The 19,403-nt window shown below is 46.7% G+C and overlaps 1 protein-coding gene across 14 annotated transcripts in view; it reads right to left on the bottom strand.

Annotated features, from left to right (window-relative positions):
• CEP250 (centrosomal protein 250) overlaps positions 1-19,403 on the bottom strand; it is a 45,403-nt gene that overhangs the window by 15,100 nt on the left and 10,900 nt on the right. For 5 of the 14 annotated variants that reach the window (XM_073792921.1, XM_073792922.1, XM_073792928.1 and 2 more), the window contains 14 exons: positions 18,128-18,224; positions 15,721-15,828; positions 15,043-15,204; positions 14,325-14,503; positions 13,835-14,017; positions 11,758-11,902; positions 10,777-10,923; positions 9,847-10,077; positions 8,807-9,000; positions 8,455-8,582; positions 8,100-8,269; positions 2,100-2,267; positions 1,559-1,693; positions 135-347 (listed from right to left, as the gene is read on the bottom strand). In XM_073792921.1, the coding sequence (XP_073649022.1) occupies positions 135-347; positions 1,559-1,693; positions 2,100-2,267; positions 8,100-8,269; positions 8,455-8,582; positions 8,807-9,000; positions 9,847-10,077; positions 10,777-10,923; positions 11,758-11,902; positions 13,835-14,017; positions 14,325-14,503; positions 15,043-15,204; positions 15,721-15,828; positions 18,128-18,224 (2,260 nt within the window). Of the gene's footprint in view, positions 1-134; positions 348-1,558; positions 1,694-2,099; positions 2,268-8,099; positions 8,270-8,454; positions 8,583-8,806; positions 9,001-9,846; positions 10,078-10,776; positions 10,924-11,757; positions 11,903-13,834; positions 14,018-14,324; positions 14,504-15,042; positions 15,205-15,289; positions 15,387-15,720; positions 15,829-18,127; positions 18,225-18,436; positions 18,537-18,669; positions 18,719-19,403 lie in introns of those variants that run through there. The other 9 variants (XM_073792930.1, XM_073792929.1, XM_033839002.2 and 6 more) reach the window with 9 other exon arrangements.

Here is a 19,403-nt window from a genome sequence, read left to right as displayed (position 1 = left end):
TTTCCACTCAGTACTGGGGCTTCCCCTCCCCCTCCCAGGCTCAGGCAGCCAAGGTTCCCCCGTCCTGCCAGAGGGAGTGGGAGAGCCTGGCTGTGCTGGGGAAGGGTGCTGGGCTGGGAGAGAGGAGCAGAGACCTGCTTCTGCAGGTCTATCTTATCCCGCAGCAGGGTGCCACCCTCTTCCTGGAGGGCAGCGAGGCTGTCTTTGTGCTGCTGGGCTGCCTGCTCCAGTGCCCGCTGAGCCTCCTGGAGCTGGGTCTGCAGCATCCCAGTGGTCTCCTGCGAAGGGAGAAGACAGCAGGGAGCAGAAGAAAGCTTCCTTGGTCTTGAAATCCATGTTACAGAAATCTGTGTTGTATAAATACTGGTGTTTTGGTTGGGTTGCCAAAAGCTGAGGCAGGGCCCAGCTATCCACGTTGTTTCCATGATACCCTGTCACCTGAAGTTCTCACCTCCTATTCCCTCTCCTCCCTCACCAAGTGCACTGCTCACCCAGGCTTTCTCGGCCAGGGTCCCTCACCCAGACCACTGCAGCAGCCTCCTGCCGGGTGTCCCTGCTTCCACTTCATGCCACCATGCCCTCGTGCAAGCAGGCAAACACAAACACACACAAAATTCTCCCCTCAGCAGCTAAAGTATTTTAAAATATGTATGTAATAACTCATGTCCCACTCTGCTTTTTAAATACCATCCAACATGTTCCCACTGCCCTTAGAACAAAGTCCAAGGTCCTACCATGGCTGACAAAGGGCTCCTGCCCCCAAGCTTATCATGCTGCCTCCTGTCTGTCCTGAACTGTCCCAGGCCCTTTCCGCCTGTCCCAGGCCCTTATGATAGCTATTTCCTCTGCCTAAACTGTTCTTCAAATGGCTGGCTTCTTTTCTTTTCCTTTTAATGATTTTATTGAGATTCAGTTCACATACCCTACAATTTACTCATTTAAAGCATACAATTCAATGGTTTTAGCATATTCACAGAGTTGTGCAACTGTCACCATGATCATTTTTTTACCATTTTCATCATCTCCAGAAAGAAATCCTGTACCCTCCCCATCCCCCATCCTCACTGCCAACTACTCGTCTACTTTCTGTCTGTGTAGATTTGCCTGTTTTGGATATTTCCCACAAGTGGAATCATACGCTGTGTGCCTTCTTGTAACTGGCCTCTTTCACTTAGCATAATGCTTTCAAGGTTCATCCTTATTGTTCTACGGGTCTGGCTCTTCACCCTTAATGGTTCAGCTCAAATGTCATTTTCTCAGTGAGGCCCTCCATGACCACCTTGTCCAAAGAGGCCTCCTTTGAATCACTCTCAATTACATCGTCCTATTTATTTCCTTTACAGCCCTTATCACAACCGGTAATTATCTCACTTATTTTGTGTCTGCTCTGCCACTAGAATTCCATGACTGTCACGTTCACCGTTGTGCCACACCTTTCTGTTGGTCAAATGTCAGCACCTAGGCAGGGCCCGGTGCAAAGAAGTACCAAAGAGCAGGTCAATGTGAATGAATAAATCAACGCTGCCTCTTCTTCCTTGCCCAGAACCACCCTCCGTACCTGCTCCTTTAACTTCTGAACCTTCATGTCCTGCCTCAGCCGCTCCAGTTGTTGGCTGGCATCTGCCAGCTCCTTCTGGGTCTGCAGCAGTGTCTCCAGGAGGGACACCCTCTCCTTCTCTGTTTCAAGCTGCATCTGTGGAGGGGCAGGAGGGTGAGGGCTTGTTGGGTTAGGGGTCACCATGCTCACCCACTAGGCCACAAGCACACGCCAGCTGCTCTAGGGCTCTTCTAGCAAATGGGGTGGGGGCTGAGGGCGAAGGAAGGTCTGGACCCACTGACTGAGAGCCAGGAAGTACGAAGATTGCTGCTGGTTTGCAAGCTGACAGGATGTGGTAAACGACAGCCCTCCCTCAGGAAGTAGGACATGCCGCCAGCCGTGCAGCTAACGGTACTGATCACCTGCTCATGGGGAACAGAGTGGGAAGCTACATTCTCTTCTGAAAGCCCCTGCAGCACCACCCTCGGGAGTGGGAAAGGAAATGGCCCAAGGTAGGGGGATCACAGGGTGGACGTGCAGCCCAGTCCCCCCAGCTGCCCACCTGGCACAGGGCGCTCTCGGCCTCGGCCTGCTCTTCTGCCCTCTGTGTCCGCATGGCCTCCGTTTCTGCCTGCTGTTCCCTCAGCCTCGTTTCCAGCTCCATTTTCTCCCTCTCCAGGCTCTCCAGAGCCTTATCCAGTTCCTGCTGGTGGCAGGAGCGCTCTCTCTCCTGGTCGTACGAAGGAAGCACCGTTAGAGCCGAGGGGGTGAGGAGAGGAGGCAGAAGGAGAACCGGGTTAGGGCAAGAAGCCTACTGCTCACCAGCTGTGTGACCTTGGTGCCTCACGTGACAAGCCTGCTTCCTCATCTGCAAGGTGAGGCTAATCACCCTGCCTTGCCCATCTCGCCAAATTTTATGAGGATCAAATGAGATTCATTAAAAAAAAATCAAATGATATAATACATGGAAAAGTGTTTTCTAAAGCGCAACTGTCCCTCATATAAACTACAAATATCTGTTATTTTAAAGCAAGCACATCATGGTTGGTGGTTGTAACAGCGAACTGAGGGGGCGGACTCGCTCTCTGCTGTCCCCACTCCCCTGCTCAGGGTGACAGGATTAGCCTCCCAAAAAGCCAGGCCGAACCTGTCTCGTATACGATACAAGAGCGTTAGGATGGGGCATCCCGGTCCTCCCAGAGGCCCATCAGTGACCGACACCTTCCCTGATCTCCTAGACGAATCCAGCCCCTCTATTAGGATCTCAGGATGGTGGGGAAGGGCACTGGAGCCAGGCTGCCTAGGTTACAGTCTTTACCCCAGTACTACTAGTGTGACCTCAGTTCATTTCTATCGCATCTCTGTGCCTCAGTTTCCTCATCTATAAAAACGGGGACAGGGAATTCCCTGGCGGTCCAGTGGTTAGAACTCTGTGTTTTCACTGCTGAGGGCGCAGGTTTGGTCCCTGGTCCAGGAACTAAGATCCTGCAAGCTGCACAGCATGGCCTAAATAAATCAATAAATCCTGTGTAAAAAAATAATAAAATTAAAAAAAAATTTTTTTTAAATGAGGATAACAACAGGGTCCTCCTAGGGTTGTTCTCACGAGTGAAGTAAGTCGTGTAAAGCACTTTAAATGGTGCTGAGCACCCAGAAAGCATTCAGTAGCTAATAGCTATCATGATCTTCATCACTTTTCCTTTAAAATGTTTGTAGTCGTAGTTATCCACATTTAGTGGGAAGGCCTCTAGTGTTTCACCCCTTTCCAACATCGTCTTGTGCACTCTCCCTTCACTTGCTACACTCTGGCTGCACTGGCCTCCTTTCAGGTCCTGGAGGACACCACGCACCTCCATTCCTTAAGGCCTTGACTCATGCTTTCCTTCTATTTGGACTGCTCTTCCCACCCTACCGTCACTCATGGCTTAAATGACACTTCCTCATAGATGCCTTCCCAGACCATACGCTCAAAACGGTCCCCCTTTGTTCTTCTTCTATCACCCAGTTCTTTTTCTTCATAGAACTTCCGTCATCAGTTACTCATTTATGTATTAATTTATTTAATACCTATCTTCCCCCAAGACTTGAAGCTCCATCAGGAGAACCATGTCCACTTTGCTCTCTGCTGTATCCTCAATGCCCAGCATCATGCCTGGCAGACAGTAAGAACTCAGCATTGCTTGAATGAATCACATTTCAGCTACTAGACTATTAAGATGCTTAAGAACAGTGATCTATAATACCACAGTTAATAGACCAGCTATGAATATCAAATCATACACTCTGGTTCAAAAAGCCAACTGTAAGAATATGGGAAAGATGAATTTAATAGTAGTTACGTGTCAAAAAAACCAAAACAAAACTGACCTATTTGCTCAATATGAGTTAGAAGTGTGTTATGGCTACCAGAAGGGCTAATTCTGTGATGTTCAGAAGTAACAGTCAAGCGTTGCTGCCTAGTTTGTGGATCAGAATACTCTGCACACTGGTTCATGAGTGATGTGTATCATGTCTAGAGGAAAGCAACCGTGTTGGTGGGGTATTCCAAGCAAATCTAAGGCTGATTTGTTTCAGGTAATAGATTTTGGCTCAGCTTAAGGAATAATTTTCTAATAACTAGATCTATCTAAAAATAAATGGGCATTCCAATGGATGGAATACAACAGAAGCTAAGCAACCCTTGGAAGGGATATTGTAGAAGTGGACATAGCATAAATGCTACGAAATGGTTAATCCCTGCTCTACCACTTCTTAGCCAGGTAACCCTGAGTGACTTCTCTAAGTCTCAGTTTCCTCACTAGGTGGTTGTGTAGGCTATCTGAAATAACGTGACTAGCATTCAGCATGGTACCTGGCATGGGAAAGTGCTCAGCAAGTAAGTATCCACTATCACTGCTATTAAAGGGGATTCAGACACTAGATGGAAGAATGGAGAATATAACCCCTAAGAGTTTTTCTAATTGGTAGGATTCCAGGACAAGGCAGGCACTGTTAAAACTAACAGACTCTCTGGGAATTCCCTGGCGGTCCAGTGGTTAGGACTCTGCCAAGGGCCTGGGTTCAATCCCTGGTCAGGGAACTAGGATCCTGCATGCCGTGTGGCGTGGCCAAAAAACAAAAAACTAACAGACTCTCGAGAGTTACGCGGGCTTTCAACCCTTTCAATCAGTAGGGAGATCATAAAGTCAGACAATCAGAAGTCAGGGGGATTATCTGACTGAGAAGAAAGGAAAAGACGGAAGAGACTTTCCCATGATTCAGGTGTGGCCATGAGATGGTCAGTCCTTCCACGGATACCAAGTCTACATCAGGCGGTAACACATCATTCAGAAGTTTTATAGCTTCTTTTACTTGTAGGGTTTTCAGTGGGTGGTATGACTGATTCTTGCTGGGAAACTGAACTGCCTCTGGACACTGGTCATTCAATAAATATTTTGAAGTACCTACTATAATCTAGGCACATAATTCTAAAAAGAGGCAAACTTCTGGCTACCATCTTGCCAGCAAGTCTGCCTTGTAATAACTATCAAATCACAAATACACACAAAGCACAAGTCAACTTCCATTTCCAGAAATCTGACAAACAAGCTCTCTGAACCCTCCACCTGTAAAAGGGCAAAACAAACTAACAAACAAAAAAAATGCCAATTTAACTATTAAGTATATATTTTAATGTATCACTGAGCCAGCAGGAAAATAATGAAAATTTCACTGGAGCCAAAATCAAAGCAATACTTGTGATCTAAAGAGGTAAATGAGCACAGAACAGGCTTTCCACTGGAGGTATTTACTTTACCTAATAACCTTGAAATTCATTTTCTGGCAATGTGGGCAAAGAAAACAGAAAACAAAGGGTGGGGAGCCTGACAGGAGGCATAAGGCTGGACCTCCAAAGGGCTATCTGGGGTCAGGAAACTATGGCATATGGGCCAAACCTGGCCCTGTGAGCTAAGAGTGGTTTTTATGTTTTTAATGGTTGATAAGAAGTCAAAAGAAGAATAAGACTTTGTGACATGTGAAAATTATATGAAATTCAGTTTCAATGTCCATACATAGAGTTTTATTGGAACACAGCCATGCTCATTTACATACATGTCGTTTACAGCTGCTTTTGCACTAGAGCAGCAGAGAAGAGTGAGTGTGACAGAGACTGTATGGTCTGCAAGGCCCAATGTGGCTCTTCAGAAAAACACCCACCCATCCCTGGGCTACAGTCCTCAGTAAATGGATAAACCTGAGAGAGGGAGAAAAGGGGAAGAAAAAGGGAGAGAGAAAAAGTGGGGGAGAGAGAAAACAAAACACTGTACAGAAGGGAATAGCAAGAAAATTTGTCTTAACTTTCACAAAGGGCTATATATATATATCACTTGAGAATTCATAACCATAGGCTGGTGTTCATGTGGGTTCAGGGCCTGAATGTGGCCCAAAAACTTTAAACAGAAATTGTACTTTAAGGTGGTCCTGGGATGCTAGTCCTTCACCTTCCTCAGAGAAGCAAAAGCAAATCTCTGAGGAAAATCTCCTTTGCCTCAGGCCTAAAAGGATTCCCACAGAAAAATTTCCAGAGAACATGAGTTCAGAGTCAGGAATCACAAAACACATAGGGGCCAAGGTCATCAGTGAGAGCCAAGGGAAACAACATATAACAGAGATCCAAAAAGATTTTAGGTGTTGGAATTATTAGACAGCATAAAAGTATGTTTCATGTGTTTAAAGAATAAAAGAGGGGACTGCAAATATAAATTAGGGAGAAGACACTAAAAAATGACCAAGAAGATTTGAAAAAATAACCAAACAAAATGTTGAGAAATAAAATATTTAATAAATAAAATTTAAAACTTGGTGAATAGACTATAAAGCAGATTAGACACAGTTGAAAAGGGAAATTAGTGAATAGAAGAGGGATCTGAAAAAATATCACCCAGAATACAGTGTAGAAAAAGTACACATGAAAAATCTAAGACAGAAAGTTAAGATACCTGAAGGTTACACCAAGTTCTAACATACAACTAATTAGAGGCTTCTCAATACCAACAACGGAACAATCAGTATGCTGACAGAAAATAACGGTTACCTTAGAATTTGTACCTGAATTTTATACCCAGTGAAACTATCTTTCAAGAATACAAGTGGGAGGGATAAATTAGGAGATTCGGATTAACATATATACCTACTATATATAAAATAGATAACAAAGACCTATTATATAGCACAGGGAACTATACTCAATACTTTGCAATAACCTATAAGGGAAAAGAATCTGCAAAATAAAAGACATAATATATATATATAACTGAATCACTTTGCTGTATACCTGAAACTAACACAACATTGTAAATCAACTATACTTCAATAAAAAATAAAATTAAAAAAGGAAAAAGCTATAAAAAATAATAAAAGTAAAATAGACATTTTCAGACAATTAACTACCAACATACCCTCACCAAAGGAAATTCTACTTCAAGGAAAACAAATCCAAATAGAAAACCTGACACGCAAGGAGGAATGGTGAGCAAAAAAAGACCTGGTAAAATTTTCAGTGTATCTAAACAATTATTGACTGTATAAAATAATCAAAACACATAATGTATGGTGTTAACAACTAGTAATAACTAAACACAATGACTAATACAGTTGATAGGTTGGGAGGAGTGAATGCAGGTAAAATGTTCTCTGGTCCTTGTGTCATTCAGGAAAAGGGTAAATATACTGATTAACTTGAGATTTTATTAAGTATGTATTTTAAAATATTAAAGAACAACTAAAAGAATAAAAAATAGAGTACATATCATCCAGAGTAGTAGAGAGAAAAAAAGAAGTGAGAAAAGAATACAATTTAATAATCCGATATAACCCTCTTAAAGAAGTTAAGAAAGGTGAATTCCCCTCCCCAAAAGGTGTAAAAAGGCAAGAGAGGGCTTCCCTGGTGGCGCAGTGGTTGAGAGTCCGCCTGCCGATGCAGGGAACATGGGTTCGTGCCCCGGTCCGGGAAGATCCCACATGCCGCGGAGCGGCTGGGCCTGTGAGCCATGGCCGCTGAGCCTGCGTGTCCGGAGCCTGTGCTCCGCAACGGGAGAGGCCACAACAGTGAGAGGCCCGCGTACCACACCAAAAAAAAAAAAAAAAAAGGCAAGAGAAATAGCATAAGATGGTGGAAATAAATCCAAATATGCCTATAATCACAATAAAAGCAAATGGACTAAATCAAATAATTAAAAGACAAAAGAAACAGTTCTGAATTGGGCAATAATAGGTCCAAGGCATTCCTCTGCTCCCTTTACACCCTGGGGCCAGTTTATCGATCCTAAATCCCAGGATCCACTCTTAAGTCTCTATACATACAGAAACAACAACAACAATAATACCTAACACAAATATAGAGCTTACTGTATACCAGGAACTATTATTAGTGTTTTCCATACATTAACTCATTTACTAGCTAGAAGCTGGATTTTGCACCATGGTGACCAACCAGACTAGTCCTGCTCAGATTTCACTTTTAGAAGCAGGAATATCTGCTGCTGTCTGTCTCTCCCATCCCCTAGCCACAACCACCACCTACCCATTTCTCCTGGAGCCGGTTCACCTCCTCCTCATGGGCTGACTTCAGCTGCTGCAGGGCAGCCTGCTCCTCTTGCTCAGCCTGGGCCAGCTGTCTGGTTGCCGCATCCCGTGCCTGCTCTGCCCGGCTCCGTTCAGTGTCCAGTTCCAGCTGCAGGCACTTCACTTCCCCTAAGATGCCAGGGACAGGATCTTGTCTCTGAGCCTCTGTCCTCCATCTTTCACCCCTCTCCCCAGACCTCATGAGGAACTCCCATCTCAGAGGCCCTGGGCCTGGCTCTAATAGCTTCCCACTGTCTTCCTAGCTTTCAACATCCCTGTGGAATGAAGTGCGCCCATCCAAGTTGGGTTCTTACCTTGGATTACTTCCTTGGCTTGAGTGACGGTTTGAATCTGGACCTCCAGCTGCCCCTTGGTGACCTCTATCAGAGAATTTTGTTGCTGGGCCTCAAACAGACTGCTCTCCAGTAGCTCCTTGGCTGAGCTGTCAGGTTCAGGAATCGGGAGAGTTCTTACCCATCAAGCCCCTTCCTTAAGAGGAACTGGGTTCTAACTACTGGTCACCAAGAGAGAATTTGGGGGCGGGGAGGCAATTACAAATTCATAACTCATTTAGGCCCCATATACTTTGGGCAAGGAACTTAGGTTGGCTCCCCCTTGCCTTGTAAAGCTCTCTCTGCCCTTGGCAGAACCAGGTCCAGACCCTACCTGAGCCCCCGCAGTTGTTCAGAGAGGTCCTGCCGGTCCCGTTCCACAGCCTGCAGCCGCACCTCGAGAGCCGCCTTTTCCCGCGCTAGAGCCTCCTTCTCCTGGACTTCCCGGGCAAGCGCCTCTTCCTGTCGCTTTGCCTCCTGATGCAGCTGCTCCACCCGAGCTAAGGCTGCCTCCTGCTGGTGATGTGCCTGAGAGGAAGAACTGATGGGATACAGAGGGAGGCAGGATCCCCCCAGGGCTGCTATCGCCAGATTAGGGCCATGGGCTCCTCAGATTCTGGACCCAGCTCTGTGAGCCTTGAGCACTGCCCACTCACACCAAGTACCATTTATCTATTCCCCTGATCAACCTACAGAGTCCCCAGCCCAGGAAACAGGCTCTCCTTTGAGCAATACCCTGTGCTACGGCTGCAAGAGATCTACCTCTAAGGAGCTTTTAGTCTTAAGGAGAGGTAAGACACACACATAATACCAGGAAGAAAGTGATCAGTGCCCTGAGAAAAAGGCTCTGAGAAGGGAGATTATGTATAATTACTAGGGCAATGAGATGCTTGGTAGAGAAGAAAGATGACCTCTGAGTTGGGGCACTGGTTCAGAAAAAACTCAGAGCCCCTTGCTATGTGTTACACACTGGACTAAAAGCTGGAGTTATAAAAACAAGTAAGACATAGTCATGCCTTCAAGGAGCTTTTGGTCTAATGGTGGAGACACATAAACACAGATAATTATAATATAGTACGAAGGGAGTGGTGGTTGAATAAATACAATGTATTATCAGAAAACACAGGAGAGGCATCTAATTCAAACTGATGGATGTGAAGCAATGAAGAATCAGTGAAGGATTCCTCTAGGAATTCTTTTAAAAAAACTGGAAGACATACCCCAAACTAGTAACACTGGTCATTTCTAGGAAGTGAGATTTTCCCTTCCTGAATCATTTCTGTAGTGTTTTCATTTTTTACAGTGAGCATGTATGTACAACGAGCATGTACAGCGAGCATCCTTAATGGGATGGTAGCAGTTTTGTCTTCTCACCTCGCTTAGTTTCTCTTGAATTTCTTCCTTCTCATCTTGTATGCCCCTGAGATCTGCCTGCAGCTCAGCCCTGGTCTCCTCCGCTTTCTGCAGCTGAGCCTCCAGGTGGGTGTTCTTTTCCCACAGGGCTTCCTTGTTCCTCTCGGCCTCTGTCAGGCCCACCTGCAAAGTGTTTCTCGCCTGCTCTGCTGCTTCCATCCTCCTGCACACAGACTGGTTCTCCTGTTCTAACTACTGGCCAAAAAGGGAAGGACATCAAAGACAAAGGGTTACGGTTTAGAGATGAAGTGCTGAGACAGAAATCCAAGAGAGATATGAATCTGTTCTCCACAGATGAACACAGGAGTGCTTACGAGAGAGGAGGACTATGCACACATTTGGTCTGGGGTCTTTACTCCAGGTACTAGATGGGTTGATGCTGGGGACAGAGAGAAAAAAGGCAAAATCCTGCTCTTAAAGAATTCAGAATAAGGGAACATACAACATTTCTGGGGCTCAAGGGAATGGGGTAGTGAAGAGACGTGTTAAATTTGTAACCTCTAGAGAAAATTCTGGGACTTGGGCTCTTCAACAGATCCTTTTCTGTGATTGCTGTTATCTCATACAACAGGATTAAAACCCAGTCTTCCTTCCAGAGGACATGGGCCTAGCCCTGATGATTTTACCCTAAAGCCCAAAGGTAGTTAGTTCTGCTGCAGATGTGGGAGGGGTCTATTTTTAATGGCTGAGCCCAGGCCTTGTAATCTTTGCTCTCCTTTGCACTATAAATGTTCCTTTTGCTCGTTCCAGGACTACACTTGGGAGCTGATCTGTCTTGGGCTGATCCATTTAAGAACTGTTCCTTGTTACAGGCATCAGCTTTGTCTGTCCCTCCCTTGCCCTCGGTTGGGGCCCAGCCCTACCCTGTGGATCAGAGAAATCTTTGCTCACCTGGAGAAGCTGCTGGTTCAGCCCAACTTTATCTAAGGCCAAAGCCTCATTTAAGGCACTGAGTTTGACAGCTGCAGCCCGAAGATCAGCTACCTCAGCCTTCAGGCTGTTCTCAGAACTTGACAGCTCCACAATAGACTGTTCTGCCTAAAAGCAGAGAGTTAGAGTTTCATTTTCCAGTTTTCCTGCAACAGTGAACAGCTCACATCCCCAACATCTGCTGCTTTCCTTGTACAGAGATCAGTTAACACTTCATTCCTTCCCTTACATTCTGAACAACTTTTCCCTTCATTTCTTCATTCACTTACCCATTCATTCATTGAAGAGTAAGAGAGGAACTCACATTACAGAGGCACAGACATCAGGATGTATAAACAACTACAACTGTGATGACACCATAGCCAATGTAAGCACAAAGTGCTCTGGGAACTCAAAGAAAGCATTAATTCAAAATGCTTGGTAGAAGAGTCGACAGTTAAGTTGGGTACTGACAGATGAGGAACAGTTTGCGGTTGAAAGGGGAGGAAAGAAGCAGTCCAGGTAAAGGGAAAGGTACATACAAAGTATTAAAATCACGAAAGAACGGGTAAAACTGAGAATGTAATGAATGCTATGTGGCAGGAACGAAGGTATATGAGGCGTTAGGACAGCGAGCTGGAGTGAAGAGGAGGCTAGAAACAGTTTGGGGCAGGTGGCAGAGGGCTTTGCATGTGGTACCAAGGAGCTGGGAAGCCAGTGAATGGTTGTAGGAAAGAGACTGACATGACCAGACTGACACTTTAGAAAACCATTCTAATTGCAATACAGAGAGTCTGTTTGGAGGGACAGAACCCAAAAGCAGTAACTAGGCATTGAGGCAAGAAACAGGAAGGGCCATGACTTGCAGGATGAAGAATGAGGCAGGCTGCGCGCCTTTTTCCTGGAGACACAACTTTCCAAGCTGCCCGCCCCACCCAGCCAGCGAAGGGGAGGACCACGCACCCTGGCCAGTGCGGCGGTCACTTCTGTTTGCTCTTGTCTCAGCAACTCCCCTTCCAGGCGACTGGACTCCAGGGCTTCCCGAAGGGTGATCACTTCACTGAGCGACTCTGACTGTTTGGCTTCTAGGACCGCCAGCGTCTCCTGACTAAGATGGAAAACAGAAGGGGGCTAGAGGAAATCTCAGGGAGTGGCCACACCCCAAAAGATAACAGGAATGTAATTGCTTTTGCGATGCAAAAGAATGAAGGTGGTCTCCAAAAACTGATAAGGAGAGGTCTCCAAGACACATAACATGAAAAAAGCAAGGCGCAGAACAGTATACATGGTGCACTATCTTTTATGCAAGAAATTGGGGGAAATAAGGATATATGCATATATTACATAAAGCAGCACTAGACATATTAATAAGAAATTAATTTAAATGGTTACAAACAGAAGGAAGGAATATGGGATGAATGAAGCCGAGGGAAGTAGTACTTTCTATTTGCATACCTTTTAAAATAGTTTTGACTTTTGAATCATATAAATAAGTGTATTATCGAGTCACACAAATTAAATTTAAAAACATAAAACTATCTTTGTGGATTGTCTCTCCTTTTCCTAGGTAGAGGGGAGACCACTCCTTGTGCAAGTCATGATCCTTAGAGCAGTCATTCAAGATTCCATTATTCATGCCTACTAGGCAGAAGGAGCTAGGGAACAGGTGAGGAGGGGATGCATCAAAGATGAAGAAGAGGGCTTCCCTGGTGGTGCAGTGGTTGAGAGTCCGCCTGCGGTCTGGGAAGATCCCACATGCCGCGGAACGGCTAGGCCCATGAGCCATGGCCGCTGAGCCTGCGCGTCTGGAGCCTGTGCTCCGCAACGGGAGAGGCCACAACAGTGACAGGCCCGCGTACCGCAAAAAAAAAAATATAAAAGAAAATAAATAAAATTTAAAAAAAAGATGAAGAAGATACAGGGACTTTCCTGGTGGTCCAGTGATAAAGAATCCACCTTCCAATGCAGGGGACGCGGGTTCGATCCCTGGTCAGGGAACTAAGATCCCACATGCCGTGGGGCAACTAAACCCATGCGCCACAACTACTGAGCCTGCGTGCCTCAACTAGAAAGCCCACGTGCCACAAACTATAGAGCCCACGTGCTCTGGAGCCTGTGCGCCACAACTGGAGGGAGAAAACCCGCACACCACAACTAGAGAGAAGCCCGGGCGCCACAACAAAAGATCCTGCATGCTGCAATGAAGATCCCGCATGCTGCAACTAAGACACGATGCAGCCAAAATTGAAAAAAAAAAAAAAAAAGATATAGCCCCTGCTACCAGGTACTGAAGACTTACCATATGTCAGGCTCTGTGCTGGCATTTTGCAGAACACTGCTTTAATCTCCCCAAAGACTCTTCAAGGGAAATATTATCAGCCCCATTTTACAAATAATCTGTCCAAGTGGCAGAGCCATAATTTAAACCAAGCTTCTGCCCAGCTCTAAAGTCCTTGCTTTTTCTATGACATGGTATCGGGGAATTTACAAATGAGCTGGGTCCCTGTACTCTGGAATTCCCTTCCTTGACCAGCTCATTTCCCATTACTTCCCAGGATCAGTCCTACCGTTTGGCCAGCCCGGCCTCCTCTGAACATGCCATGAACGTTCCTGACTCCTTTTCTTTGCTAATCTGTTCCTTTAGCCCTTGTCCCACTCTCTACCAATCAAAATATGTCAAGGCCCAGTTCAACGGCTACCCTCTCCTCCATGAAGCTTTCAATAATTAACTGTTACTCCTATTCACCCAGAGGACCTAGCTTGAAGCTCTTTTTTAGCTCATACTTCATCTGGCCACGGTTTACTTGTCTGACTTCCCCATTACACTGCAAACTGCTTGAGATCAGAGCCTGTGTCTTATTTATTTCTGTACCCGCCACAGGGCCTCTGCCCTCCTGGGTGTTCAGCAATGCTTGGATGAACTTTCTGTTTTCATCCTCCTGCAAAGGACGGAGCAGTAAGCTAATCTGAACCCACCGAACACCAGGCTTCAATTTACTCCACTTTCTAAGAGTGGGGAGGGGCTGTCACATGCACGCACAGGCGCTCCCGTTCACGGATGGCCAGGTGCAGCTCCTCCCGCTGCTCCTCCTTCTCGCCCTGAGCACAGTCGCCCTGCAGCTGAAGCTCCATGTTTGTCCTCCGCAGTCGCCACGCCTCCTGCTCCAGCACCTCCAGCTGCTGCTGCAGCTCCTCCCTGGTCTTCTGCAGGAGCTCTCGCTCCCTGGAAGGAGACCGGACATGAACAGAAACCCTGGAACCTAAAAGCCCTCCTGGAAGCAGACAGCACAGGGTCAAAGGAGAGAGGTTTATGTTTCCTTTAAATATCTCATCTTCCCTTTTGAGCAGGAAACTGTTTTTTTTTTAATCACAAAGACCCAAAACTGAGTGAGCAGGAACCAGCAGAACACAAAGCAAGGAGGCCCTGAGCAGCTGTGGGTCTAGGGAAGAACAGGGTCAGCCAACCAAACACATGGGCTGGGCGGGGACTGAGCCTGGGAGGAAGCGGGGGATGAACAGCTCCCGCTCACCTGCTGAGAGAGTCCACCTCCCCCTGCAGGTCCACAGTCTGCCCTGCCAGGGTGTCCCGCTCCCCGGTGAGCTGCTGTAGCCGCTGTCTCAGGGCCTCACCCTCTTCCTCCCACTGATGATGCTGCTGCTGCAAGGAGCTCACAGCTTCCTGGCAGCCTGACAGCTGCTGCCTTAGGTCCTGCGGAGGGAGAGCATCAGAAGTGAGGTGGTGAACAAGAGCGCAGGGCAGAGGAGGGATGTCATAAGCCTGAAAGTAGGGCTAGGCAAGGGGGTTGGGGGCTGGTGCAACAAAGGGAAGCTACGAAAAGAGATGAGACCAGTCGAGGAGACAGAGCATCAGAGATGACTGGGTTCTGTGGCTTCCAGAGTGTCAGAGTCCATCATCTTCAAATGTAAAATGGTGGGGGTGGTAAGTGTGGCTGGGACCCTTAGAATTGGGGAACGCTTACCCACACTCCCCTGGGGCTCCACTTTGCACAGTGCTGTGTAAAGACTGCCTCAAAGTGGAGCGTGCCAGTGGCTCGGAGAGTGTGCCTGCTCCCCACGAGCACAACTGGGCAGACACAGAGATTCTAATGGGCACTTCGGGGTGTTGACAAAACACCTTGTGACTGGTCAACGTAGCAAAAGGGGCAGTCTGGGCTAGGAGGGTACCTGGGGCCCAAGTCAGTTTAGACACCCATCCCTGTGGCTGAGGAGGAGTGCTGGGGTTCTCACCTGCACAGCCTGGCGTCTCTGAGTCAGCACTGAACGCACCAGAGAAAGAGCCTTGTCTGGCTGCTGGGAATCAAACTGGGAGGAGAAGCCACTAGGGTCCAACTCCAAGGAGCTCTCATGACCAGAGGCTTGGGCCATATTGTCCTCCTCTTCTACCATGGCCTGAAATCCAACACAGCAGGGTCACCATCCTACTGACCAAGGCCTAGAATCCGTGTAGAGGACTAACATGCCAGCCTGGACAAACCTGATGTTTTCTCTCTCAGGTCCTCTCCCTGGGGGGTGGGAGGAGGGTATCTTAAGAGCCCAAAAGGTTGGTTCCTTCAACTCCTCAAACCAACTCTTCCCCTTCGGTCACCCAAACCTAGAACGAGCAACAAGACTAGCACCCCTTGAACACCCAAGGAATAAATGAAGGAAGAAGAGGTTGCTGAGGTAGCAAAGGCCAGGATCCAGCCGCTGCCGGAGAACTGCAGCTAGCAGTAAGAGAGAGGGCGTTTCAGCAGGCAGTGCCAGCACATGAAAGCTTAGCTACTCCTCAGGGTTCCAGTCTTCAAATGTACTCAGACAATTCCTCCCCACAAGACCCTAAGTCCAGACTCCTCTAGGCGCACCTGAGAGGACAGGGAGGTCTGGGGAGGGTGAGGCTGGACCGGTTACTGTGAACCGGAGGCTTACCAGTACCTGGGTTATGTCCTTGATCATTTGCTGTAAAGACAGCTTCTCCTCTTGGGCATTCCTACTTAGAGATGCCTCGTGTTCCATTAATTCTGCGTGATTTGCCTCCTGGACAGGGAACCAAATACAGCCTATGAGCCAAACTCTCAGAAGAGAATTTATCATTCCAGGCCCCAAATTAACCAGAGTCTCATTCTGTCTATTCTGTCAATCCCACTTTTCCCCTGACCACACGTGAATGCTAACACTGTCCCAGGATTCTGAAGACAATGTGATGTGGTGATTAAGAATTCAGATTAAGGGATTAAGAGCTCCAAATTAGACTGCCTAGATAAGATTTCTTGCTCTATCACTTACTAGCTTGGTAACCTTAGGCAACTCCTTCTTTGAGCTTCCTTCTCTTTAAAATAGGACTAAGGGACTTCCCCGGTGGTGCAGTGGTTAAGAATCCGCCTGCCAATGCAGGGGACAAGGGTTTGAGCCCCGGTCTGGAAAGATCCCACATGCCGCGGAGCAACTAAGCCCATGCGCCACAACTACTGAAGCCCACGCACCTAGACCCTGTGCTCCGCAACAAGAGAAGCCACCGCAATGAGAAGCCCGTGCACCACAACGAAGAGCAGCCCCCACTTGCTGCAACTAGAGAAAGCCCGTGCACAGCAACGAAGACCCAACGCAGCCAAAAATTTTTTAAAAATGGAAAAACTTAAAAAATAAAATAAAATAGGAATAATTAACAGCAACTACTTCATAGATTTGTTTTGAGGCTTGAATGAAAAAACTGCATGTAAATTACTCAACACAGTGTCTGTCAGAAAGCAAATGTTCATTAAATGTGAGCTATCATTGGATGAAGGATGGTTGCTGTCTCTGAACAGCAAATTGGCACTTGAGACTTAAAGCCAGAGGAACCTCTAGCCCCAAGGTCAGCAATAAATTTGAACTCTCAAAATGTCCCCTCCTCCTTCTTACCTTATTGTGCTAGTGAAGGCTTAAAGACGCAGATTTGCAGCTATGGTTTTTTTTTGGCCTATATAAAATTTGAACCAACATTTGTAAATTGAGAGATTTTTCTGAGCGGAGAAATTCATAAAAATTCATAAAAATCTGAATTTCTGGCTTCTCTCAAAAAGTCAACATATGGGCCACACCAGCCCCCATCCCTACATGGCAATAATTTACTGAAGTTGAATAGAGGATGGCTCCTCCAGATGGGACATATATTCTTCAGGGTCCTGCAGTCCTCACTACTCCTCACTGTTTCCTTACTATTGAGATCAAGTGTTCCCTGTTATACTGAAAACTAAATATGACAGCACTGGAAAATCAGAATTCTTATAGGTGAACCCACTTCATTCATTTATATTACCTGGGCCCTGCAGACATCTGAATTTGCAAATTCCTGAACAAAAAGAAACCAAGGGCTTCCCTGGTGGCACAGTGGTTGAGAGTCCGCCTGCTGATGCAAGGGACACGGGTTCCTGCCCCGGTGCGGGAAGATCCCACATGCCGCGGAGCGGCTGCGCCCATGAGCCATGGCCGCTGAGCCTGCGCGTCCAGAGCCTGTGCTCCACAACAGGAGAGGCCACAACAGTGAGAGGCCCGCGTACCGCAAAAAAAAAAGAAACCAAAAAGGCATAAGCATGTCTAGCTCCCAGCTGATCCTAGCTTGGATGAGAAGACTAGGGATATGTATGTGGATAGGGGTGCAGGATTTGCCTAAAATCAGAGATCTGAAAATTCCCAGAGATGAAAGGAAATGTGCAATCAAGCCAGAGGTTCTAACTTCCAACCTTAGAGAATCCCTTTGATAACAACCCTGGCAGATGTTAAGCCAGTGACACAAACCTCACTCCTTCATTAGACAGGCTGTTCAACTACCGAGCAGCTCCAGCTGCTCTACCACCCTGTAACTTCCAGTCACTGGCAGTGATTGTGCCCCCCTGGCAAACATTAAACAAGCCAACTCTCTTCCCTGGTGTCAGTCCTTCAGTTATGTGAAGGCAGCCATCATGTCTTCCTCAAGCCCTCCTTCTCCAGGCTAACCACATGCATGCTCCTCAGGTGTTTCCCGTATGACTAGGTTTTGAATCTCTCCAAACATCCCCCCCCCCCCCACTTGGCTAGTGTGCCTCTTCATGTGTGTCTCACTCTCTCGGAGGAGGACACACTGCATGCACGCACTGCTGTAGTTTCCCTAGGAATATAGTAGGGACAGTAGACAGCTAATGTTTATTAAATGGATAAATGGATGAGTTAAATAATTTTCAGATTCAACCAAAATTAATTTTTTAGCTTTAGGGGATTTCATCAAGGAACATTTAACTGGTATCCTGCACTCTCTGTCCATAAAGGACAGGAATCTACAGGCCCACTCCCAACTCTCCCAGAACAAAGGATCACGTACCAGGATCTCCATCGTCTCTCTCAGAGCCTTTACCGTCTTTTCATAATCTTCATTTTGCTTCTGAGACTGCGTCAGTAGAGCAGAGAGCTCGGTCACCCTGAAGAGAAGAGCATAGCACAGTTACCTGGGAACCCACTGATGTGGACAGAGCTATGCAGCACACCCTAACCCAAGCCAGACACCCCCACTGCCACCCCCCCAGAGTCCCTTGGGTGCCCCCAGCCCCTGCACTCCCTGAATACATGATGCTATAGCCTTGAACTCGGGGAGGGGGAGCCAAAAGCCACTCAGACGCATGCAGGGATTTACCACATCTCAAGACTGGAACACGTGTTTGGGGGCCCAAGAGCTGAAGGAAAGCCCTGGACCAGGCCCTTCCAGACCCCGCTTGATCTTGAAGTCAAGCGCCCTGAAGCCAACAAGAACATCAGAATTGCCACATGGGATAGTCCCAAGGTCCCTCAAGCCCAAGGTTCTAACTCTGATAGAGAAAAAGGAGGGGCGAATTGGGAAAGATTATGGTTAACCTCCCTGATACTAACCTCAAAGTTCAGGGAAATCACCAGGCATCTTTATCACCTAACACCATATCTTGGAGCTCAGTACCTGGTGTTATATAAGTAGCTAAATAAATATTTCTTTAATGAAGTTATCAAGGAGCTTAATTTTTTATTTCAAAGTCTTCATAATTTTATTCTGTATCATCTTTAAGAGCTTTAACTCACTGTATGGTCATTCATTTAGTTATTGTATGATTCAACAAACATTTACTAAGTGCCTACTATTATCGCAGGTGAAGTGCAAAGCACTAGAACACAAAACTTACTAAGACATGGTCTCTGTCCTTGTGCTTCCCAGTGCCTTCACAACCCAAACAAAACAAACTGCAATTTACACACACCACCAATAGGTGGTGACACAACCCTAGCCATGGGGTATAAACTGAACTTTGCCCCAAGATTCAAACGGAGCTCTTTGTTTACGTCCCTGCCCTTCTTATCATTTTTTAAAAATCTATTTTATTATAATTCAAAAAATAAAAGAGCCTAACCAAAAAAACCCAAAACAAAACTAAATAATCAACGAGATCAATGTAACAAGCACGTCAAAAGACCATAGGGGGGACTTCCCTGGTGGCGCAGTGGTTAAGAATCTGCCTGCCAATGCAGGGGACACAGGTTCGAGCCCAGGTCCAGGAAGATCACACATGCCGCGGAGCAACTAAGCCTGTGTGCAACTACTGAGCCTGCGTTCTGGAGCCCGTGAGCCACAACCA

This window comes from Tursiops truncatus, chromosome 15 (assembly GCF_011762595.2).
Source record: "Tursiops truncatus isolate mTurTru1 chromosome 15, mTurTru1.mat.Y, whole genome shotgun sequence".
NCBI lineage: Eukaryota > Metazoa > Chordata > Mammalia > Artiodactyla > Delphinidae > Tursiops > Tursiops truncatus.
The sequence above is the reverse complement of the archived record's forward strand: the minus strand, read 5'-3'. Positions and strand labels throughout refer to the sequence as shown.